The 26,005-nt window shown below is 42.5% G+C and overlaps 1 protein-coding gene across 5 annotated transcripts in view; it reads left to right on the top strand.

Moving 5' to 3' along the window:
• The window catches only part of LOC110527604 (N-chimaerin), a 34,456-nt gene that overhangs the window by 5,868 nt on the left and 2,583 nt on the right, over positions 1–26,005 (top strand). For 4 of the 5 annotated variants that reach the window (XM_036983107.1, XM_036983108.1, XM_021609000.2 and 1 more), the window contains exons 5-13: positions 201–232; positions 341–454; positions 6,848–7,136; positions 17,865–17,942; positions 20,180–20,264; positions 22,336–22,509; positions 22,720–22,797; positions 23,124–23,261; positions 23,379–23,484. In XM_036983107.1, coding sequence (XP_036839002.1) covers positions 201–232; positions 341–454; positions 6,848–7,136; positions 17,865–17,942; positions 20,180–20,264; positions 22,336–22,509; positions 22,720–22,797; positions 23,124–23,261; positions 23,379–23,484 — 1,094 coding nt within the window. Of the gene's footprint in view, positions 1–200; positions 233–340; positions 455–5,918; positions 6,273–6,847; positions 7,137–17,864; positions 17,943–20,179; positions 20,265–22,335; positions 22,510–22,719; positions 22,798–23,123; positions 23,262–23,378; positions 23,485–26,005 lie in introns of those variants that run through there. The other variant, XM_036983109.1, reaches the window with a different exon arrangement.

Here is a 26,005-nt window from a genome sequence, read left to right as displayed (position 1 = left end):
GTGGATCATTCTTTATTTTATCTTCCATGATGTTGAGTTGTGTCCTACGGAATGCATCCCAGTGTTATAGCTGATGCATGTAAAGTACTATTGCGGTGACTTAGTTCTCCTCTGGTTAACCTTCCATCCTTCACAATCCGAAAACCAGAAGTCTATTTTTCTTTATTTACTTATCAATGGAATATTCTATTTGCTTTCAGGTGGATAACCGGCCCAAATACTATGGGAGAGAGTAAGTTGGATTATTTCAATGTAGAATTTATATACAAAACTAGTCATTGCTGTAGTTTTTTTTAATCCAGTCTGCATCTGTATTTCCAATGTTCTGTCTTCTCCCCAGGTACCATGGGATGATCTCCAGAGAGGAGGCTGACCAGCTGCTGAGTGTGGCAGAGGGGAGTTACCTCATCAGAGAGAGCCAGAGGCAGCCTGGGACCTACACACTGGCCCTACGGTTAGGCACACACACACCTTTTCTACAGATAGATTTTCCCAACAGTGCGATGCATGACTTCTTTTGATTTAGTTTAGAATTTTTTGTAGTTACACCCCTTTTTCCTCCCCAATTTTGAGATTTACAATTGGTAGTTAGTCTTGTTCCATCACTTCAACTCCTCTACGGACTCGTGAGAGTTGAAGGTCGAGAGCCATGCGTCCTCCGAAACACGATCCTGCCAAGCCGCACTGCTTCTTCACACTGCTGGCTTAACCCGGAAGCCAGCCGCCCCAATGTGTCTGAGGAAGAAACACCTTTCAGCTGGTAACCTCAACATCTAAGCCATTTGGTGGGGGTGGTTCTACTAAGCTAACATATGGAATTGCTTTAAGATGATCATTTATCTATTTGATTTTGAATTTTAAGAACCCTTTAGGTACGCATATATACATATATACTCAAGTATGTGGACACCCCTTCAAATTAGTGGATTAGGCTATTTCCGCCTCACCCGTTGCTGGCAGGTGTATAAAATCGAACACACAGCCATGCAATCTCCTTAGCCTAACATTGGCTGTAGAATGGCCTTACTGAAGAGCTCAGTGACTTTTACATGGCACCGTCATAGGATGCCACCTTTCCAACGAGTCAGTTCATGAGATTTCTGCCTTGCTAGAGCTGCCCCTGTAAACTGTAAGTGCTGTTATTGTGAGTGGAAATGTCTAGGAGCAACAACGGCTCAGCCGTGAAAAGGTAGGCCACACACGCTCACAGAACGTGAAACAACCTGTCCTCGGTTGCAAAGCTCACAACTGAGTTCCAAACTGACTCTGCTGGAGTTGCATCCACAATAACTGTTCGTCAGGAGCTTCATGAAATGGGTTTCCGTGGCCAAGCAGCCGCACACCAGCTTAAGATCACCATGCACTATGCCAAGCGTCGGCTGGTGTGCTGTAAAGCTTGCTGCCATTGGACTCTGGAGCAGTGGAAACGGGCTCTGGAGTGATGAATCAAGCTTCACCATCTGGCAGTCCAACAGACAAATCTGAGTTTGGCGGATGCCAGGAGAACGCTACTGGCCCGAATGCATAGTTCCAACTGTAAAGTTTGGTGGAGGAGGAATAATGGTCTGTGGCTGTTTTTCATGGTTTGTTTTAGTCCCCTTAGTTCCAGTGAAGAGAAATCCTAACGCTATGGCATACAATGACATTCTAGACAATTCTGTGCTTCTAACTTTGTGGCAACAGTTTGGTGAAGGCCCTTTCCTGTTTCATCATGACAATGCCCTCGTGCACGAAGGGAGGACCACACAGAAATGGTTTGATCTGTGTGGAAGAACTTGTATGGCCTGCACAGAGCCTTGACCTCAACCCTATCAAACACCTTTGGGTTGGAATTGGAACACCGACTGTGAGCCAGGCCTAATCGCCCTAAATCAGTGCCCGACCTCACTAATGCTCTTGTGGCTGAATGGAAGCAAGTCCCCGCAGCAATGTTCCAACATCTAGAAAGCCTTCCCAGAAGAGTGGAAGCTGTTATAGCAGTAAAGGGGGGACCAACTCCATATTAAAATGATTTTTAAATTAGATGTTCGAGTATGTCCACACTGTTGGTCATGTAGTGTATTATTGAATATCGCATTCAGAAATGTCAGACGGCTCAGACTCATGTGTGACTCCAAGGCTTGCTGAGTCTTGCACACGTACACACACCGCCTACATATCAAGTCAAACTTTATTTGTCACATGCGCCAAGTACAACAGGTGAAATGCTTACTTACAAGCCCTTAACCAACAATGTAGTCCAAGAAAGAGTTAAGAAAATATTTACCAAGTAGAAAATAATAAAAAGTAACACTATAATAACAATAGCGGGCCTATATACAGGGGCTACCCAGTCAATGTGTGGGGGTAGTTAGTTAGTCGAGGTGATTTGTACATGTAGGTAGGGGTAAAGTGACTATGCATAGATAATACATAGCGAGTAGCAGCAGTGTAATATGAATTTGGGGTGAGGGGGTGGGCATCAATGTAAATAGTGCGGGTGGCCATTTGATTAATTGTTTAGCAGTCTTGTGTCTTGGGGGTAGAAATTGTTAAGCCTTTTGGTCCTAGATTTGGCGCTCCGGTACTGCTTGCCGTGTGGTAGCAGAGAGAACAGTCAATGACTTGGGTGGTTGGAGTCTTTGACAATTTTTTGGCCTTTCCTCTGATACCGCCTAGTACAGTGGGGCAAAAAAAGTGTTCAGTCAGCCACCAATTGTGCAAGTTCTCCCACTTAAAAAGATGAGAGGCCTGTAATTTCCATCATAGGTACACTTCAACTATGACAGACAAAATGAGAAAAAAACATTTCTCCAGAAAATCACATTGTAGGATTCTTAATGAATTTATTTGCAAATTATTGTGGAAAATACAGTGCCTTGCGAAAGTATTCGGCCCCTTTGAACTTTGCGACCTTTTGCCACATTTCAGGCTTCAAACATAAAGATATAAAACTGTATTTTTTTGTGAAGAATCAACAACAAGTGGGACACGATCATGAAGTGGAACGACATTTATTGGATATTTCAAACTTTTTTAACAAATCAAAAACTGAAAAATTGGGCGTGCAAAATTATTCAGCCCCCTTAAGTTAATACTTTGTAGCGCCACCTTTTGCTGCGATTACAGCTGTAAGTCGCTTGGGGTATGTCTCTATCAGTTTTGCACATCGAGAGACTGACATCTTTTCCCATTCCTCCTTGCAAAACAGCTCGAGCTCAGTGAGGTTGGATGGAGAGCATTTGTGAACAACAGTTTTCAGTTCTTTCCACAGATTCTCAATTGGATTCAGGTCTGGACTTTGACTTGGCCATTCTAACACCTGGATATGTTTATTTTTGAACCATTCCATTGTAGATTTTGCTTTATGTTTTGGATCATTGTCTTGTCGGAAGACAAATCTCCGTCCCAGTCTCAGGTCTTTTGCAGACTCCATCAGGTTTTCTTCCAGAATGGTCCTGTATTTGGCTCCATCCATCTTCCCATCAATTTTAACCATCTTCCCTGTCCCTGCTGAAGAAAAGCAGGCCCAAACCATGATGCTGCCACCACCATGTTTGACAGTGGGGATGGTGTGTTCAGCTGTGTTGCTTTTACGCCAAACATAACGTTTTGCATTGTTGCCAAAAAGTTCAATTTTGGTTTCATCTGACCAGAGCATCTTCTTCCACATGTTTGGTGTGTCTCCCAGGTGGCTTGTGGCAAACTTTAAACGACACTTTTTATGGATATCTTTAAGAAATGGCTTTCTTCTTGCCACTCTTCCATAAAGGCCAGATTTGTGCAATATACGACTGATTTGTTGTCCTATGGACAGAGTCTCCCACCTCAGCTGTAGATCTCTGCAGTTCATCCAGAGTGATCATGGGCCTCTTGGCTGCATCTCTGATCAGTCTTCTCCTTGTATGAGCTGAAAGTTTAGAGGGACGGCCAGGTCTTGGTAGATTTGCAGTGGTCTGATACTCCTTCCATTTCAATATTATCGCTTGCACAGTGCTCCTTGGGATGTTTAAAGCTTGGGAAATCTTTTTGTATCCAAATCCGGCTTTAAACTTCTTCACAACAGTATCTCGGACCTGCCTGGTGTGTTCCTTGTTCTTCATGATGCTCTCTGCGCTTTTAACGGACCTCTGAGACTATCACAGTGCAGGTGCATTTATACGGAGACTTGATTACACACAGGTGGATTGTATTTATCATTAGTCATTTAGGTCAACATTGGATCATTCAGAGATCCTTACTGAACTTCTGGAGAGAGTTTGCTGCACTGAAAGTAAAGGGGCTGAATAATTTTGCATATATAAGTATTTGGTCACCTACAAACAAGCAAGATTTCTGGCTCTCACAGACCTGTAACTACTTCTTTAAGTTTATGACCGGGTGTTAGCTGTCAATCCGGCAGTTGGTTGTCAGCCTTTGCCAAGCTGAGCTGACCCATTTGTGATCCTCACAGGACAGTCACGACACCGGGGTGATGCTGTTGATGTGAGCCGTGACCAGCCTTTCAAAGAACTTCATGGCTACCGACATGAGTGCTATGGGGCGGTAATCACTTAGACAGGTTACCTTCGTTTCCTTGGGCACAGGGACTACGGTGGTCTGCTTGAAACATGTAGGTATTACAGACTGTCAGGGAGAGGTTCAAAATGTCAGTGAAGCCACTTGCTTTGAGTATATGTCCTGGTAATCGGTCTTTCTCTGTGGTTTTGTGAGTGTTGACCTGTTTAAAGGTCTTGCTCACATTGTCTACCCAGACAGTCGTCTGGAACAGCTGGTGCTCTTATGCATGCTTCAGTGTTGCTTGCCTTGATGCAAGCATGAAAGGCATTTAGCTCGTCTGGTAGGCTCGCGTCACTGGGCAGCTCGCGGCTGTGTTTCCCTTTGTAGTCTGTGATAGTTTTCAAGCCCTGCCACATCATCTGATGAGCGTCAGAACCAGTCTAGTAGAATTCAATCTTAATCCACTCTGCCTGTTTGATGGTTCGTCTAAGGGCGTAGTGGGATTTCTTATAAGCGTCCAGATTAGTGTCCCACTCCTTGAAGCGGCAGCTCTAGCCTTTAGCTCGATGCAGCTGTTGCCTGTAATCCATGGCTTCTGGTTGGGATATTTACGTACGTACGGTCACTGTGGGGATGATGTCGTCGAGGCACTTATTGATGAAGCCGGTGACTGAGGTGATATATTCCTCAATGTCATTGGATGAATCCTGAAACATATTCCTGTCTGTGCTAGCAAAACAGTTCTGTAGCGTATTGAGCGAGTCACTGGTACTTCCTGCTTCTTCAGTTTTTGCTTGTAAGCAGGACTCAGGAGGAAAGAATGATGGTCAGATTTTCCAAATGGAGGGTGAGGGAGAGCTTTATGTGTCTGTTACAACCCATAAACAGCAAACTAAAACTACATCAAACTCCATAGATGGCTTTAAAGAGCTCACACACATTAACGTCATATTCTTACTTTGGTCATTAAGAACATTAGGAAGGAAGAGTCCGTTTCTGTCCTACACTGATGATATGAATCACCAGAAAAATAAACATTGAATGATGTAGGGGAGTAGTACAAAATGTTCTAAAAAGTGTATGTGTTCTTTATCTTGAAAGTTCAAATGTAATTCCATTGGGGGAACATAGGTTGTATGAGCAGCATTGATCAGCTTCTCTCAGCTGTCAAGTGCTGTATTGCCTATGCACTGGGGCCTGACTAAATGTTATTTATTAATTATTTATCCAGATCATTTTCCTTGAAGCTGCTGTGATGAAAATGTTGATTTCTTGTATTTATAGAGGTCAGCCAAGTTGTGCTTCTAGTGTCAATCTGCCACTCTGTGCATTGCTTCGCTTATGTGTTTGCCTCTGCGACAGAGGAGTATACCTTCCTCTGTCGCAGATGTCGTTAGCGTGGTAAATATAATGCACAGTGTATTCCCAGGTTTTGAAATGCAAATAAACTGCATTTCTTCCTCCTGTATATCTGAGAGAAAAAACAGAAGTATTTCTTTTCTCTCTGCTTAAGTGTCTCACCTCTGCTGATTCTTCGCTATAATTGCTTTCCATAAATATAATCACCTTTGTAAGGATGGCTGGAAAATGGTTGTCCAACAATGGGCATCCTTGGATCTCAATTTGGAAGGGTTAGGTAATGCACTTTGCGTCTGGTTAGTATTGGAGTAAGGATTCTTAGCTAGTTAGTTTAGGATGTCTCCTGAGTTATTTGTGCTGGTTTGTGTTTTTCTTTTCACACAGGAACACTTTCTTCTCTTCGCCAACTATCTCCCTTTATTTCTCATTGACAGGTGAGGTTGAAATATTGGTCTCTTGCATCTACCCAATGATGAAGAATTCCTTGCATTGTTCTGGCTCATGTTGTGCACAGTGATTGGATTTGCTGTCAGTACAGAGTGTAATGGTTGGCGCTCTTGCAGCATGCACATCTGAGAGGCCTTTTTCCTGTGAGATGAGGAATTTTGTTAGCATTCACTATACACTTAATGTATTGATCAGCTCTAATAAAGGTCACCATTATTTATAACCACTATGTGCAGGGAAGAAATTATTTGATCTAGCAGTCATTACTGGATATAAAAACCTTTTTAGCACTTTTGCGAAAATTATTTAATTTGGTTTTCCACTGATCCAGGGTACGAGGAAGGAGAGGCAGGCAAAGTTTTTATTTTTATTTTTATGCTTTTAAGGTCGGCTCTTCATCCTAGGATTTTCCTTTTCCCCCCCAGCTGTACGGCCTTCTCCTTATGCTTCCCACTTGAGACGATGTAAAAACACTCTCCTACCCAATGGTAGGAATCACTGATTCTCACTGATTTCCCTCCCCCTTCCCTTTTCCTCTTTCCCCCCTATATCCTGAACCCAGATTTGGAAATCAAACCAGGAACTTCCGCCTCTACCGTGATGGGAAACACTTTGTTGGGGAGAAGCGCTTTGAGTCCATTCACGACCTTGTGACAGATGGGCTGATCACGCTCTACATCGAGACCAAGGCAGCAGAGTACATCGCTAAGATGACCATCAACCCAATCTATGAGCACATTGGCTACACAACACTCAACAAGGAGCCCACGCTGAAGAAACACTTGCCTGTGTGCCAGGAGGTTCCTGATGGGCCTGCGCCACAGGGAGGGCTGGGTGACGAGGAGAAAGGGGTAAGGAACACTCTCACTGTCCTAAAAATGTCAGCCTTTTACTGTACTGGAAAAGGAAACAAATGGAGCAGATGCTGAAATGAATGCAATGTGAAAACCAGGCAGAAGTGAATGTTTTCCATGTCAAGAAATTCCAGCTCTACTATTCTAATGTGCAGAAAGTTGGTAGCACTGCTCTTGTTGCTCACCAAAAGAAGATAGCCAGAATTGTTTTAGATGCATCCTGAGATCCATTTTTAACACTTCATACTATTGAACGGAACTTTGTCGTTTTGTGATTCATGGAACCTGGATTTGCTGGCGTGTGGGTGTGTACAGTGCGTTCTGAAAGTATTCAGACCCCTTGACCTTTTCCACATTTTGTTACTTTACAGCCTTATTCTAAAATTGATTAAATAATTTTTTCCCTCATCAATCTACACACAATACCACAATATGAAAATGTAAAAACAGGTTTTTATTTATTTGCAAATGTGTTCATACCTCAAAACATACCTTTTTACATAAGTATTCAGACACTTTGCTATGACACTCGAAATTGAGTTCAGGTGCATCCTGTTTCCATTCATCATCCTTGATGTTTCTACAACTTGGAGTCCACCTGTAGATACATTCAACTGGTTACATTATTTGGAAAGGCTCACTCCGGTCTAAATAAGGTCCCACAGTTGACCGTGCATGTCAGAGCAAAAACCAAGCCATGAGGTCGAAGTAATTGTCCGTAGGGTGACCAAGAACCAGATGGTCACTCTGACTGTGCTCCAGAATTCTTCTGTGGAGATGGAACCTTTCAGAATGACAACCATCTCTGCAGCACTCCACCAGTCAGTCCTTTTTATGGTAGTGCCCAGACAGAAGCCACTCCTTAGTAAAAGACACATGACCGCCACTTGGAGTTTGCCAAAAGGCACCTAAAGGACTCTCAAAACTCCGTTGGAGTTTTTAAAATAAATTAGCAAAAATGTTTAAACCTTTTTTTGCTTTGTCATTATGGGGTATTGTGTATAGATTGAGGAAAAAAACAACTAATCAATTTTAGAATAAGGCTAACGTAACGAGATGTGGAAAAAGTCCAGGGGTCTGGATACTTTCCGAATGCACTGCATGTACACACAAACTGAACAAAAATATAAATGCAATTCTCTTCCAAAAAGTTGACTACATTTAGCTAAAAAACACCTGGATGATCATCAAAACTCTTGGAAGAATGTTCTATGGACAGGAGTCAAAAGTGGTGAAATGGGCCCTGTTTATCCCTGGCGCAAACCAACACTGCATTCCACTGTAAGAATCTTATACAAACGGTCAAGCATGGTTGTGGTAGTGTGACAGTTTGGGGTTGCTTTGCTGCCTCAGCACTTGGACGACTTGCCTTAATAGAAGACATCATGAATTATCCTCTGTATCAGAGAATTCTGCAGGAGAATGTTAGGGCATCAGTCTGTGAACTGAAGCTGAAGCACAGCTGGGTCATGCAGCAAGGCAATGATCCAAAACATACAATCAAGTCTACATGAAAATGGTTAAAAGTAACACATTTTAAGTTTTGGAATGGCCTAGTCAAAGTGGAGATCTAATCCCAATTGAGATATTGTGGCAGGACTTGAAATGAGCAGTTCATCATTGAAAACCCACAAATGTCACTGAGTTAAAGCAGTCCTGGATGCAGGAGTTGGCCAAAATTCCTCCAAAGCGATGTGAGAGACTGATCATCTACTACAGGAAGGATTTGGTTAGTCATTGTTGCTATAGGTGGCACAATCAGTTGAGTGTAAGGGGGCAATTATACTGAACAAAAATATAAATGCAACAATTTCATTTTTACAGTTCATATAAGGAAATAATTCAAATAAATTAGTCCCTAATCCATGGGATAAAAAAAAAAAGGTATGGGCGTGGATCAGAAAACCAGTCAGTATCTGGTGTGACCACCACTTGTGTTGCGCTGCATGAGACATCTCCTTCACAAAGAGTTGGTCAGGCTGTTGATTGTGACCTGTGGAATGTTATCCCACTCCTCTTCAATGGCTGTGCGAAGTTTCTGAATATTGTTGGGAACTGGAACACGCTGACGTACTCATCGATCCAGAGCAACCCAAACATGCTCAATGGATGACGTCTGGTGAGTATGCAGACCATGGAAGAACTGGGACATTTTCAGCTTTCAGGAATTGTGTGAAGATCCTTGCAACATGGGGCTATGCATTATTATACTGAAACATGAGGTGATGGTGGCGGATGAATGGCACAACAATCAGGATCTCATCACGGTATTTCTGTACATTCAAGTTGCCATCGATAAAATGCAATTGTGTTCATCGTCCGTTGCTAATACCATAACCCCACCACCACCATGGGGAAGCGTTGACATCAGTGAACCCCTGATCGTAATTCTTTGGCAAAATCTCTGGTGAATATTGCTACAGTCAGCATACCAATCCCCCCCTCTCCTCAAAACTTTAGATGTGTAATGATCATGCTGTTTAATCAGCTTCTTGATATGTTACACCTGTCAGGTGGATGGGTTATCTTGGCAAAGGAAAAATGCTCACTAACAAAGATGTAAAAAAAATCTGTGCACAAAATTTGAGAAATAAGCTGTTTGTGTTTGAAATTTCAGCTCATGAAACATGAGACCAACATTTCACATGTTATGTTTTATATTATTTTCGTTTGTGTGTGTGTGTGTACAGACACTTAGGTTGGAGTCATTAAAACTAGTTTTTCAACCACTCCACAAATGTCTTGTTAACAAACTATACTTTTGGCAAGTCGGTTAGGACATCTACTTTGTGCATGACACATCATTTTTCCAACAATTGTTTGCACAGATTATTTCACTTATAATTCACTGTACCACAATTCCAGTGGGTCAGAGGTTTACATACAAAAAATATGTCATGGCTTTAGAAGCCTTTGATAGGCTAATTGACCTCATTTGAGTCAATTGGAGGTGTACCAGTGGATGTATTTCAAGCCCTACCTTCAAACTCCGTGCCTCTTTGCTTGACATCATGGGAAAATCAAAAGAAATCAGCCAAGACCTCAGACAAATTATTGTAGACCTCCAAGTCTGGTTCATCCTTGGAAGCAATATCCAAATGCCTGAAGGTACCACGTTCATCTGTACAAACAATAGTATGCAATAGTATGCAAACTCCTTGGGACCACACAGGCGCCATACCGCTCAGGAAGGAGATTAATTTACTTTGGTGCGGAAAGTGCAAATCAATCCCAGAAAAACAGCAACGGACCTTGTGAAGATGCTGGAGGACTTTATCAACAACCTGAAAGGCCGCTTAGCAAGGAAGAAGCCACTGCTCCAAAACCGCCATAAAAAAGCCAGTCTACAGTTTGCAACTGCACATGGGGACAAAGATCGTACTTTTTGGAGAAATGTCTTCTGGTCTGATGAAATAAAAATAGAACTGTTTGGCCGTAATGACCATTGTTATGTTTGGAGGAAAAAGGGGGAGCTTGCAAGCCGAAGAACACCATCCTAACTGTGAAGCATGGGGGTGGCAGCATCATGTTGTGGGGGTGCTTTGCTGCAGGAGGGACTGGTGCACTTCACAAAATAGATGGCTTCATCAAGGAAAATTATGTGGATATATTTGAAGCAATATCATCAGTCAGGAAGTTAAAGCTTGTTTTCCAAATGGACAATGACCCCAAGCATACTTCCAAAGCTGTGGAAAATGGCTTAAGGACGACAAAGTCAAGGTTGCCATCACAAAGCCCTGACCGCAATCCTATAGAACATTTGTGGGCAGAACTGAAAAAAACGTGTGCAAGTAAGAAGGCCTACAAACTTGACTCCGTTACACCAGCTATGTGAGGAAGAATGGGCCAAAATTCACCCAACTTATTGTGGGATGCTTGTGGAAGGCTACCCAAAACGTTTGACCCAAGTTTAACAATTTTAAGGCATTGCTACCAAATACTAATTGAGTGTATGTAAACTTCTGACCCACTGGGAATGTGGTGAAAGTAATTAATTAAAGCTGAAATTAAAGCTCTTTGCTATTATTCTGACATTTTCACATTCTTAAAATATAGTGACTTCAGACTTCAGGTGTTTTTTTTTTTAAATTTTAAATTTTTTAAAAACAAATATCATGCAGCTGTTACAAGTTTGAACACTGCAATGTGTGATGTAATCTACATCTCAATTAGGCTGATATAAATCAATTTTTAGTTTGAATGATTTTACATTTGAGTGTTATTAATTCGATAGCCCACACTTTCTTGTCCTGAACTTCTAAAGCAGGTGGGATATAAGCATGGGTGTGGACAAAATGGAAACAGCATATTCCGAGGTGTGTGTACTCAGCCCCCTTCTGTACTCCGTGACTTTCACAAAATACATTTAAGGACATTGGGACATACGCAAACTAAACGGTGGATAGATGGCAGCATTCGCACAAAACTGAAAGTGTGAACCACCGCATTTAACCACGGGAAAGGGACTGGAAACAGAGGCGAATATAGACAGAGGCAGAAAGACGTTACAGGGACTAAGTGAAGTTGCAGTTCAACTGCTCTGACCCGAGACTCATGTGGCAGGGATTTAAAACAATCACCGATTTGTAAAGGGAAAACCAGCCACGTTGCGGACACTGATGCCTCACTTCCAGACCCGTTAACACCTTTTTTGCCTGTTTCGAGGAAACGACACTGACCCACTGACATATGCCTCCACTGCTTGTGAGGACTGCGGGCTCCCAATCTCTGTAGGTGATGTGAGTAGGATCTTCAAGCATGTTAACACTCACAAGGCTGCCAGCCCAGATGGCATTCCAAGCCGTGTCCTCAGAGCATGCACAGACCAACTGGCTGGAGTGTTAACGGACATTTTCAACCTCTCGCCATCCGTCTGTCATCTGCACTTCAACAGGGCCACCATTGTTCATGTACCCAAGCAAGCCAAGGCAACTGCACTAAATTACTATCGCCCCGTAGCGCTCACTTTTGTCATCATGAGGTGCTCTGAAAGGCTAGTCAAGGACCATATCACCTCCACCTTACCCGACACCCTTGACAGACTACAATTTGCATACCGCCCCAACATTTCTAAGGACGACGCAATTGGCGTTGGACTGCACACTGCCCCATCCCACCTGGACAAGAAAAATACCTATGCTGTTTGGTGTTAAAAGCTGAGCAGTAGTCATAGTGCCCTAACTGAATTAAAATGTTCTGGACCCCATGAAGAGTACACCAGCTTAATTAGGGATGTATATTAAATATAAATTCCCCCCCCCCGCCTCAGGGGTTGTGCTCAGCCCCCTCCTGTACTCCCGTTTTCACCCCTGACTGTGTGGCAACTCGATCATCAAGTTTGTTGACGACTTGACAGTGGTAGGCCTGATTACCAACAACCACGAGACAGCTTACAGGGAGGAAGTTAGAGCCCTGGTGGAGTGGTGCTAGGAAAATAACCTCTCCCTCAACAAAACAAAGGAGCTTATTGTGGAATACAGGAGACGATGGAGCCGCAGTGGATAGGTTCAAAAGCTTCTAGTTAATTGGCATGCACATCATAGAGGACCTGAAATTGTCTCGCCACACCAACATTGTGGTGAAGGTGCAACAGCACTTCTAAAACCTCAGGTTGCTGAAGAAAATCTGCATGGCCCCCAAGACCCTAACAAACTTCTGGAGAGGCAGCATTGAGAGCATTATGTCAGGCTGCATCACCGCCTTGTCCGGCAACTGCTCCGCCCTCAACTGCATGACTGTCCAAAGGGTAGGTGTGGACAGCCCTATGCATCACCGGGGCCATGCTGCCTGCCCTTCAGGACTACAGCACCCGGTGTCAAAGGAAGACCAAGAGGATCATCAAGGGCCTCAGCCAGGTGAGCCACAGACTGTTCACTCGTCTATTGTCAGACAGATGGAGACAGTACAGGTGCATTAAAACCGAGACTAAAAAACTGCTTCTATTACTTGGCCTTCAGACGGTTGAACAGTCATCGCCAGCAGTCAGCTAGTAATCTCACACACCTCATACTCACGTGCACTTACACATCACATCAAATTCCTATATTAAGCAAACTAGATGGCACAATTTTATTTTTTACTTACGTGCAGACAGGTACACTCCTTGGTCCATTTGACCAAATTCATATGCCCATGATTTTGGAATGAGATATTCGATGAGCAGGTGTCCATATTATTTTCTATTTTATTCAGCTAAGTTCAATTATATGCTTCTTACTATAAAATAATGGCAGTAGGCTAAATGCCTACTGTTGGACTGTCGTGGTCTGCATATAGATGCTTCATCTCATGATTCAGCCTCAAATGGATGTATGCAATACTTTTTTTGTTTTGTTTTACACCACTGAAGTTATCTAATGGTCATTCACTCGCTGACCTCCCCCAGCCTTCTTCTCCCTCCTCCCACTCTTCTCTCTCTATGTAATTAAATGCCTATAATCATCCCAATGCAGGCTCTTTTTGAAGAGCCTGGACATAATCAACCCGGCAACCCCTCAATACAGACTGATAAGGTGGAGTCATGCGTCCTCCGAAACATGACCCGCCAGCCAGCTGCACCAAGGAGTCGCTAGAGCACGATGAGCCAATTAATCCCCCACCGGACGATGCTGGGCCAATTATGCACAGTCCTATGGGACTGCCGGCCACAGCATGAACCCGGGTCTGTAGTAAAGCCTCTAGCACTGCGATGCAGCGCCTTAGACCGCTGCGCCACTCGGGAGGCCTGAATTAAAGGTGATTTTATTGAGAATAATAACACAACTCACTCCTTGAGTTGCTATGGTGTGTACTAGTAGCCTCTTTTCTGATACACGATCAATCTTGGCAGTATTTTTCTGTCTATCCCATGGTAACTTTAACAGGCTATGTATACAGAGGACACTATCAAGATCACTCAATATCCTTTCTGCATTTTCCCTTCAGGGAAGACCGTCTAATCATGATAGTTAGTGCTTTCTATAGAGTGAGGTCAACATATTTAGACAGTGATTTTGGTTAAAGTCAATACTGTCAACTTGAATTTGATGGTATATTCATCCATATCATATTTTCATCCACTTGAAGTATGTGCCACCTCCCCCATTTTAGGGAACCAAAAGTATTTGGACAAATTCACTTGTGTATTAAAGTATTCAAAGGTTTACTATTTTGTCCCTTATTCCTAGCACACAATCAATCTAGTTTTTTTTGGGGCTTGTTTTAGGTTTTGTGCCCAATAGAAATGAATGCTAAATAATGTATTGTCATTTTGGAGTCACTTATATTGTAAATAAGGAAAGAATGTTTCTGAACACTTCTGCGTTAATATAGATGCTACCATGATTACAGATAATCCTGAATGAATCTTGAATATTGATGAGTGAGCAAGTTGGAGGCATAAATATCATTCCCCCCCCAAAAATGCAAACCTCTCCTGTTGTTGGTAATGGCATTTCTTGGGGGTATGATATTTATGCCTCAAACTTTCTCAATCGTCATTTTTCACCATTCAGGATTATCTGTAAACATGGTAGCATCCACATTAATGCATAAGTGTTCAGAAACATATTCTATTCTTATTTACAATAAAAGTGACTCAAATGACACAGTACATAATTTACCATTAATTTCTCTTGGGCACAAAATAATCAGAAAAACAACCAAAACAAACTGCAAATGCATCCAAGAAGTTTGTAATGTCACAAGCTTGTTGTTATTGTCATTGCATGCTAGGAATTATGGGACCAAATACGAAGCTTTTGACTACTCAAAGAAGTGAATTGGTTGCCTAAAATGGGCTATGTACCAAAAGTGCTGTAATTTATATTTCTATGTCATTTCTATGGATGAAAATTCATTCACCTTATTAACCTCATAGTCATTGTATAATTTTAAATCCTAAGTACTGGAGTACAGAGCCAAAACAACAACAAATGTCACTGTCCAAATACTTTTGGACCTCACCACCAAGAGAGTGCTACAGAGGGTTCAAGATGGTGGTGGTGAGAGGGAGATGCAGAGAGTGTGAGGGTAAGATGCAATCGGGCAAATTTAGAAGTAAGGATAAAAGGTGAGTGGGAGAGGGAGAAATATTTCCATTTCTCAGAGCCTCTGTGAACCTCAGGCAAGTCTGGGCCTGATTTTAAGTCCGATGGCTGCTATTATCTATCCCTTTATGTTCTGTACATATTGTTAACAGTCCTGAGCTGCAGGCAGAGACCAGCTTCTACAATCATGATCTTTACCCCACTTTCTGCTACTTGGATCTATCCACAATCATGCACTCTTCCAGCTTACAGTGCATTCGGAAAGTATTCAGACCCCTTGATTTTTACACATTTTGTTACGTTACAGCATTTTGCAAATGTATTACAAATAAAAAAACGAAATACCTTAGTTACATTACTATTCAGACCCTTTGCTATGAGACTCAAAATTGAGCTCAGGTGCATCTTGTTTCCATTCATCATCCTTGATGTTTCTACAGCTTGATTAGAGTCCACCTGTGGTAAATTCTATTGATTGGACATGATTTGGAAAGGGCACACTTCTGCCTATATAAGGTCCCACAGTTGACAGTGCATGTCAGAGCAAAAACCAAGCCATGAGTTCGAAGGAATTCTCCGTCGAGCTCCGAGAAAGGATTGTGTCAAGGCACAGATCTGGGGAAGGATACCAAAAAGTGTCTGCAGCATTGAAGGTCCCCAAAAACACACAGTGGCCTCCATTATTCTTGAATTGAAGAAGTTTGGAACCACCAAGATTCTTCCTAGAGCTGGCTGGCTGGCCAAACTAAGGGGAGAAAGGGCCTCTGTAGAGATGGGATAACCTTCCAGAAGGACAACCACCTTAGTAAAAGGCACATGACAGCCCGCTTGGAGTTTGCCAAAAGGCACCTAAAGGACGAAACCAAGATTGAATTCTTTGGCCTGAATGCCAAGCATCACATCTGGAGGAAAGCAGGCACCAACCCTACGGTGAAGCATGGTGGCGGCAGCATCATGCTGTGGGGATGTTTTTCAGCGGTAGGTACTGGGAGACTAGTCAGGATCGAGGGAAAGATGAACGGAGGGGAATACAGAGATCCTTTATAAAGAGGGCTCAGGGCCTCCGACTGGGGCAAAGGTTCACCTTCCAACAGGTCAATGACGCTTAGCACCCAGCCAAGACCGCACATGAGTGGCTTCGGGACAAGTCTCTGAATGTCCTTGAGTGGCCTACCCAGAGCCTGGACTTGATCAAAGATCTCTGGAGAGACCTGAAAATAGCTGTGCAGCGACGCTCCCCATCCAACCTGCCAGAGCTTGAGAGGCTCTGCAGAGAAGAATGAGAGTAACTCCACAAATACAACAGGTGTGCCAAGCTTGTAACGTCACACCCACGAAGACTTGCGGCTGTAATCGCTGCCAAAGGTGCTTCAACAAAGTAAAGGGTCTGAATACTTATGAAAATGTTATTTTTTTAAAAAATATTTATTTTATGCATTTGCAAAAATGTCTTAACCTGTTTTTGCTTTGTCATTATGTGGTATTGTGTGTAGATTGATGAGGGGGAAAAAATGATTGAATCAATTTTATAATACGGTTGTAACGTAACAAAATGTGGAAAAAGTCAAGGGGTCTGAATACTTTCTGAATGCACTGTATTTAACAAGTAATGTGTACTATAATTTTTGTAAATAGCTGTTTTGAAAACATGCAGATCCTATATAGTTTTTAATTTTTTTTTTACTCGAAGTTACAACCATGTAGGACTAAGTTGTCTGAAAGTGAAATCAATTGTGCCATATCCTAACATTTTGGGAATTGTAATGATTTTTTTATTTTCTTCTGTATGTGGTAGATGTGTTTTTATGAGCATTAATCTGAAAGCTAGTCTCTCAACCCTGGAGCTACAGTGACATTGAGCTGTATTGAGCTGTATTGTAGGATTGAGCTCTCTCTCCCTCTGCGTGTGGGGTAATAGGAATATACTATTGCACTGTTGATTAAAGCCGAGCCTGTTCTTTTCTCTGATTGGCTTATTCTCAATGTGACATTTTAAATTCAGCAGTGACTACCCAATCCTCCACCTGCTTTCGCTCGCTCGCTCTCTCTCTTGCTTCCCCCCCATGGCTGTCTTCACTCTGGGTTTTGTCTGTGCACCAGTGACAGTATCAGTGTCGACATGGAGAGGATAAACTTAGCAACACACCTCATCTGCATCGATGCACACAGTCAAGCCAGATCTTTTGAGGAGGAATCTCATTTAGACACCCTGATCAGCACAGGATTAAGGACACAATTCTGTGGCACTGTAAATTTTAAAGGAATACTCTTAACTACTTTTTTTTTCATTTTTTCCCTTTCAGATCTTTGGATTCTTAGTGGATTTTACCTACTGCTTTCGTTGGGTTGTTTTGGTTTACCTGATGCGTTGATTTTAACGATACAAGCATCGGTGCTGAGTACAGGCTTGCCCTGAGCTGCTCCGAGTTGATCTCTGTGAGCTTTGTCAGTCTTCCACATAGGCATCTCATTAGCTGTTCTGAGAATTGGGGGAATTTCCCTTTTTATTACCCACCCATCATATCGTACAGGGAGTTGTCCATAGTCAGGGAAGGGAAGAAGTCTGGTACACGAGCCTAAGAAGGATGGGGGTGCAGAAGGACATTATGGCCACAGCCCTGGGTGTGAGGATGGGGTCAGGGACCCAGAGGCCCTTGCCACCTTCTGGCAACCTCTCAAACTGTTTGCCTATTCACAGCTCACCTCACTGGTCCGCCGAGCCACCCTGAAGGACAACGACCACGCGACCAAGTATGAGAAAGTCCACAATTTCAAGGTAAGACCTGAACCTGCCTGCTCAGCGCTTCTTACTTTTCCTCTTCTGCTCTTTCTTTTTCACTGCCTTTATGGTTGTTATATCACATTTGAGGTTGTTTGATTGGCATATTTTAAATTTTTGGAATGACAGGGGGGAGAGAATTGCCTGTTTGTAAAAGATAAAAATCTATATTCTGATCGGCTTCTGACTAGTGAGCAGCATTTTGAGTAGTCATGAAGGAGGTGGGATTGTAGTAGTCCTCAGCAACTGATAGTGTAGTCTGAATGGCTACCGGACCTGTCGTGGGTAGCTCATATAAATTGGGAGAGGGAGACAGAACCTGACAGAACACAGCACTTAATCCCATTCTGTCCAGCCAGACGCTTAGGGACCCTCCAGCTGCATCTTGCCAACCACACCTCTTACCAGCCAAACATAGCAACCATCTTGTCCTAAAATTAATCTCAGCCAGATATAATTTTACTAGAACATGTGAAAATATCAATCAATCAATCAAATTTATTTTATATAGCCCTTCGTACATCAGCTGATATCTCAAAGTGCTGTACAGAAACCCAGCCTAAAACCCCAAACAGCAAGCAATGCAGGTGAAGAAGCACGGTGGCTAGGAAAAACTCCCTAGAAAGGCCAAAACCTAGGAAGAAACCTAGAGAGGAACCAGGCTATGTGGGGTGGCCAGTCCTCTTCTGGCTGTGCCGGGTGGAGATTATAACAAAACATGGTCAAGATGTTCAAATGTTCATAAATGACCAGCATGGTCGAATAATAATAAGGCAGAATAGTTGAAACTGGAGCAGCAGCACAGTCAGGTGGACTGGGGACAGCAAGGAGTCATCATGTCAGGTATTCCTGGGGCATGGTCCTAGGGCTCAGGTCCTCCGAGAGAGAGAAAGAAAGAGAGAATTAGAGAGAGCATATGTGGGATGGCCAGTCCTTTTCTGGCTGTGCCGGGTGGAGATTATAACAGAACATGGCCAAGATGTTCAAATGTTCATAAATGATCAGCATGGTCGAATAATAATAAGGCAGAACAGTTGAAACTGGAGCAGCAGCACAGCCAGGTGGACTGGGGACAGCAAGGAGTCATCATGTCAGGTAGTCCTGGGGCATGGTCCTAGGGCTCAGGTCCTCCGAGAGAGAGAAAGAGAGGAGAGAATTAGAGAACGCACACTTAGATTCACACAGGACACCGAATAGGACAGGAGAAGTACTCCAGATATAACAAACTGACCCTAGCCCCCCGACACATAAACTACTGCAGCATAAATACTGGAGGCTGAGACAGGTGGGGTCAGGAGACACTGTGGCCCACTCCGAGGACACCCCCGGACAGGGCCAAACAGGAAGGATATAACCCCACCCACTTTGCCAAAGCACAGCCCCCACACCACTAGAGGGATATCTTCAACCACCAACTTACCATCCTGAGACAAGGCTGAGTATAGCCCACAAAGACCTCCGCCACGGCACAACTTAAGGGGGGGGGGGGGGGGGCGCCAACCCAGACAGGATGACCACATCAGTGACTCAACCCACTCAGGTGACGCACCTCCTCCAGGGACGGCATGAGAGAGCCCCAGTAAAGCCAGTGACTCAGCCCCTGTAATAGGGTTAGAGGCAGAGAATCCCAGTGGAAAGAGGGGAACCGGCCAGGCAGAGACAGCAAGGGTGGTTCGTTGCTCCAGAGCCTTTCCGTTCACCCTCCCACTCCTGGGCCAGACTACACTTAATACATTTTGTTTTGTGAGATTCTTTTTAATAACAAGACTGCTATAACACCAGTCATTTAGGTTTTCTCATTTTGTTGTTTGTCTTGTCATTTGCACAAGATGACTATCCTCCACGTTCCCATTCCCAAAATAACAATCTAAAACAAGGGGTCTGAGTCCACCATGCTTTTCACAGATAAATGTTGAGCATTTCTGATTGGTCTAGCCATTACCTGGCAGAACTAGGCATTTGTTTGATGTAGTCCCTTTTTAGATATGTGATAATCCTGGCATTGTCAACCATGGTACACACACACACACACACTCCCACCACCGCCACTCTCCAACCCCCATTAAGGCCTGCCAGTCTGCTTTCTAGTGCTGCTTATCTCTCTCAGGGATAATTCCCAATTGGCTCCTTCCATGTGCGCAGGCTGTGGAGATCCAGACTAGTATGTCCATCTATCCTTCCATCCAGTAAAAAAAGTGACCATGTTTTCCATCCTCTCTTCCTCACCCTTGCAGGTGCACACCTTCCGGGGACCCCACTGGTGTGAATATTGTGCCAACTTCATGTGGGGCCTCATCGCTCAGGGAGTTAAATGTGCAGGTAAAGGGAGGGTGAGATCAAACCGTGGTCTCTGCTTTGTGTTTTGTCTTTTAACACAGCAGGTTTGAACCAGGTTTCGAGGAGATGTCATATACAGCACCATACCAGTGTCTACAGGGCGTTCGTAAATTCAATCTGGTAATCTACTTGAGTTCAGAGCACTCTGGTTTGAGAGTGTCAGAGCAAAGAATAATTGATGAATTTAAGAACGACAAGTTGTGCCTGTTGATATGACAGGTGCCTGTAAATATTGGCTTAAAAAAACAAATTGAAATGTTGCCATTAAGTTAGTCACTAACCCTCCTGATAACATGAAAATAGACTAACCAGCTCAGCAAAGGTGAGTAAAATTAGTCAGTGAGCTGTTCTCTCATTTTTGTCTTTAAAGTAGCTAGTCAATGTTAGCCAGTTAGCTTGACTGCCGTTATTAGACTTTTTTTAATTTAACCATTATTTTAGGGAAAACATTTGAAAACCTACAGTGCTTTTGGAAAGTATTCAGACCCCTTGACTTTTTCCACATTTTATTACGTTACAGCCTTATTCTAAAATGGATTAAATTGTTTACCCCATAATGTCAAAGAAAAAAAATGGTAATTAGAAATGTTTGCAAATGTATTAAATCAAAAACTTACATTTAAATAAGGGTAGGCAACAACACATCTGCCACGCTGATCCTCAACACAGGGGCCCCTTGGGTGCGTGCTTAGTCCCCTCCTGTACTCCCTGTTCACCCACGACTGCGTGGCCAAACACGACTCCAACACCATTTAATTTTGTTGACGACACAACAGTGGTAGGCCTGATTACTGTCAACGATGAGACCGCCTATAGGGATGAGGTCAGTGACCTGGCCAACAACCTCTCCCTTAATGTGAGCGAGACCAAGGATCTGATCATGGACTACAGGAAAAGGTGAACATCGACAGGGCTGTAGTGGAGTGGGTCGAGAGTTTCAAGTTCCTTGGACCACTGTCATGGTCCAAACAACCCAAGTTGTGAAGAGTGCATGACAACACCTTTTCCCCATCAGGAGACTGAAAGTATTTTGGCATAGGTCCCCAGATTCTCAAAAAGTTCTACAGCTGCACCATCGAAGCATCCTGACCCTGTTACATCACCGCTCGGCATCTGTCCGAGGGCCAGTACATCACTGGGGCCAAGCTTCCTGCCATCCAGGACCTCTGCCAGGCAGTGTGAGGGAAAGCCCCTAAAAATTGTCACTCCAGCCACCCTGTTCTCTCTGCTACCGCACGGCAAACGGTACTGGAGTGCCAAGTCTAGGTCCAAGAGGCTTCTAAACAGCTTCTACCCCCAAGCCATAAGACTCCTGAACATCTAATCAAATGGCTTCCCAGACTATTTGCTTTGCCCATCTCCCCCTCTTTTACACTGCTGCTACTCTCTGTTATCATCTATGCATAGTCACTTCAGTACCGGTGCCCTCGCACATCGACTCTGTACCTTTACCCCCCTGTATATAGTCTCGCTATTGTTATTTTACTGCTGCTCTTTAATTACTTCTGACTTTTATTTCTTATTCTTATCCGTATTTTTTAAAACTGCGTTGTTGGTTAGGGGCTCGTAAGTAAGCTTGTTGTGTTCGGTGCGGTGCATGTGACTAATACAATTTGATTTGCTCTATTTTTCAATGCCATTTTATGGGCAAATTGATCAGAGAAAACTGAAGACCTTAAGAAATGATGTGCATGATAGAGTGGGTTCTTACTATTGTATTTTTTTAGTGATTTAAAGTATTTGTTTAACTAATGTGTAATTGCTTTTTGCTCTTGTAGTACAGGGCTCCTTTGCAAACGAGGCTGGTCTCAATTGGACCCCCTGCCTAAATAAAGGTTACATGAAACATGCACAATTCATCTCCAATTGGAAAAGCAATCAGATTGGCATAACATTGAGGATGCGTTTATGCGTTGTAACAGAATAATTGTTTTTAGTGCTGCCTGCCATTTTAAATTGTGATAAGGATACTTTATTTAGGCAGGACTACCCTGTCTAAATAAAGGTTCAATTAAATGATACAGCATTATTGCTAATCTCTTTTTCTGCCCAGATTGCGGTTTGAATGTCCACAAACAGTGTTCCAAAATGGTGCCAAACGACTGTAAGCCTGACCTCAAGCATGTCAAGAAAGTATACAGTTGTGACCTTACGACCCTGGTAAAAGCCCACCATTCCAAGCGACCCATGGTGGTGGACATGTGCATACAAGAGATTGAGTCTAGAGGTGAGCGGTAGAAAATGAACTACTTGTGATGTTTTTTTTTTGCTATAGGGTTGTTATGGTTTCAGACATCCTCCAGTAACAATGTTCATGTCACTTTGTTCAGATTTTCTGACAAGTAATGGAGAGGTATGAATTTGCACTGGTGTTAGTTTGATAAATGTAAAGCTGTTTAATTTGTCATGGTCTTTCTCTCCTGTTCTCTAACTGTAGGTGTTCAGTCTGAGGGCCTGTACAGAATCTCAGGCTTCAGTGACCTGATTGAAGATGTGAAGCTGGCTTTTGACAGAGGCAGGGCCCTTTTTCCTTTGCCACTGTATCGCATTCTGCTTTCTGGGTGGGGCAGTCAGTGGGTATCAATTGGACTTAGGCCAAGGACTATTGTTGAAATTGCTGCAAGATTGCGGGGACTAGGTGGGACAAAAACTGATTTAATTGGTAATGGCAGTTATCAAGTAAGGCCAACTGAGTTTATAATCTCTAGACCGACTGCAAAGCCACAAAACAATAGAATTCTTAAGTTCTCTTTTTGGATGCGTGCAACCGTTGTGGCATCTTTTAATTAACTGCCCCGTCTATAGATAAGTTTAAAAATTCTCCCTCTTGTCTCCCAATAGATGGTGAAAAGGCGGACATTTCTGTGAATGTGTATGAAGACATCAATATAATCACTGGCGCACTGAAACTGTACTTCAGGGATTTACCTATTCCTCTTATCACGTATGAAGCCTACCCAAGGTTCATGGAGGCAGCAAGTTAGTCCTAAACTTAGCCCGTTTAATGAATATTTGTATTTGGACTTTTATTGGGTGTGTGTTATGGTTCCTATCCTGCAGACACTGACTGTGTGTCCATTTTTTTTCGGATTCTAGAGATTACAGATCCAGACAAGCGGTTAGAGGCCCATCATGAAGCTCTGAAGCTGCTGCCACCTGCACACTGTGAATCACTGTGTTATCTCATGGCCCACTTAAAGAGGTGAGACCAGATATTGTAGTATATTATGGTAAAACAGGCGTACAGTGCCTAGTCATTGAGTAGAGACAATGATTAGATTTACAGTCTATTAAAACTTAGGGATTGGCGTTGCAAATCATGCAGTGCCTTGTGTCAAGATCGTAAATTCTTGTTAATATAACTGCACTGTCAATTTACAGTAGCTATTACTGCGAAAAAATATCATGCTATTGTTTGAGTCCCTAACAACCAAACACTTTTTTTTCACCGCGATAGGTTTCATAAATTCACAGCTGAAAGTGAAATCTTTACTTAAATCAGAGCAAGATTTCAGAATGTATCATCCAAAGGGTACCAGAGATAACATGAAGTGCCGTTTTGTTAGATAAAATCATTTTTCATATCTTAGCATGCATGATCGATTTTGTATTTCCGCTTGTTCAATTTTCAAAGAACAGAATCTGTGAAAATCTAACCCTAAATGTTGTTTCAACCAGTCAAATCACATTCGTATGTATTCCTCTGAGATCCTAGAATGTAACCAGACCTCACTATATCATTAGGGTTGTAGTATATTCTATAGGACACCAAATTTGGTCCGAGAGCGACGCCTTCAAGGCACGCCAATGACACGGGCGGTCTTCACTCGATCAACTTTGTCAAATAAGCACAATCGGGGTCAAACAAAGCTAGCTAGATAGCCAATGAGCTGGGCTTTACGGGAGTATCCGGAAACCCTGTATCTGTCGCAAAATGCAGCTGCTAACCTTGTGCGATAGCATGCCTTTACCTTTTGGTGGAAGCACCTTTGACAGCCATTAGGATGTTAAAATAGTTTTTTGGCTACAATTAAAAATGTATATTTGTAATTCTCACACCACTTTGCAATGGGCTGGAGGCAGTATGCGTTTTTAAAACATATACTATAGCTAATTAATTGTTTGAAACCTGAGCATTTTACTACATAGTATGAGGCATGTTTTACCTTGTTTCAACATAGCCAAGGCAAAATCTCACCATATCAGGAGGCAATTATTTTATACAGACATTGAAACTAGTAGCTTATTTCTCATTCTATTTTTATTTCAACTTTCTTTCATTTTCCATTAGCCAAATGCAAATTTGCGTGTAGCCTACTGCCTTGTGCGTATTGCTGCGCCAATAATGTTAAGAAATTGTTTATCAACAGTTTAAGCGAAACGGTCTTGATCTGTTGTATCAGATACATTTTCTTTTTAAAAGCAATGAATGTCACCTAGGCCTACTGATTTTATGAATGTGGTATCTATCCTCCCACAACTGACTCTGGGCTGTTTATTTCGCGACAAGCTGACCAATAGAATAGTTTAACTTTTTTTCTACTACGGGTATTGTAGATTTCCCCAAGTAAATTCCTAAAATTATATAGCTGAATTAGCCTACTCCTGTCTATACAGAAATAAGTAAAATAATTCAAAATAGACTACTGAAGCATGATTTGTCCACAGAGGATGATTGGCTTCAGTCGGAAGGAAAGGCAGCGAGTGCTGCAAATACCAAATAGATTGTTGATTTGCGACTGTCACTGAAAAGTAGAGGCCCAGCCAGGCATATTACAATATTTCTAAATTCAATCGCAGGAAAACACCATTTGGAAAGCAAATGGCTATTGCTGTAAAGCGAAGACAATGAAAAGACTAATCTGTCTTTTAGATATCAAAATGTTCATCTTAATTGAGCAAAGAACAGTAGTCCTATAGCATACCTTATTGGCAGCAGTGGAGATCATCGGCCATATGAATATGCGCACAGCTTAAGTTAGTAAGTTTGGACAATCATTTCCTCCTCCAGTTTAGATGGACGTCGTATTTGTGCGTCCCCTTATCGTAGGCCTATTTATATGGACAACGTTGTTTTTATTAATCGTCAGTTTCAGCAGAGTAGGCTACCCTGTAATTTGTCTTATTAAAAAAGATTCTGCTAATGTCTCCAGTCATATAAAGTGTAGTGGAATTGCATGAAATGTGTTTTTCACGTGCAAAGAAAGAAGAAATGTATCTGATATAGCCCAGGCCTCTACACTATACTCGCTCAGCGATGCATTGATTGTTTTTTTTGTTTTTTTGCAAACAGTGATTGAGTCATAGCCTACTATTTGTAATGTGATCATCAGTCTTCAAATGTGATGATGAATGGTATTTTATATTATAAAGGTGCATTTTCATGGTGAAAATTTGCTTCCCCGCCCCTTATGGGACGGGTACATTTCTCAAATGTAATTTAAATGAAAATGCTGCCGGTCAAACGTGTGGTGCCACATTTTCCTTACGGAGTCCCTGGCATGCACGTATTTTTCCTCTCTGTTCCAGTGGAATCTAACAGCATCTTTATCTCACGTTGAATAGTTGATTCCTGCCATGTCAATTGATTTCTGCTGTTATAGTATTTATAATAATATAATGAAATATAATACAAAAAAAAAGAACATTTAAAATAACAATTTTCCATATGAATAACTAGAGTGAGATGTTCCAAATTCGAATGCATCTCTGATAGTCTGTGC

The sequence above is a fragment of the Oncorhynchus mykiss genome, chromosome 7 (assembly GCF_013265735.2).
Source record: "Oncorhynchus mykiss isolate Arlee chromosome 7, USDA_OmykA_1.1, whole genome shotgun sequence".
Classification (NCBI taxonomy): domain Eukaryota; kingdom Metazoa; phylum Chordata; class Actinopteri; order Salmoniformes; family Salmonidae; genus Oncorhynchus; species Oncorhynchus mykiss.
The sequence above is the reverse complement of the archived record's forward strand: the minus strand, read 5'-3'. Positions and strand labels throughout refer to the sequence as shown.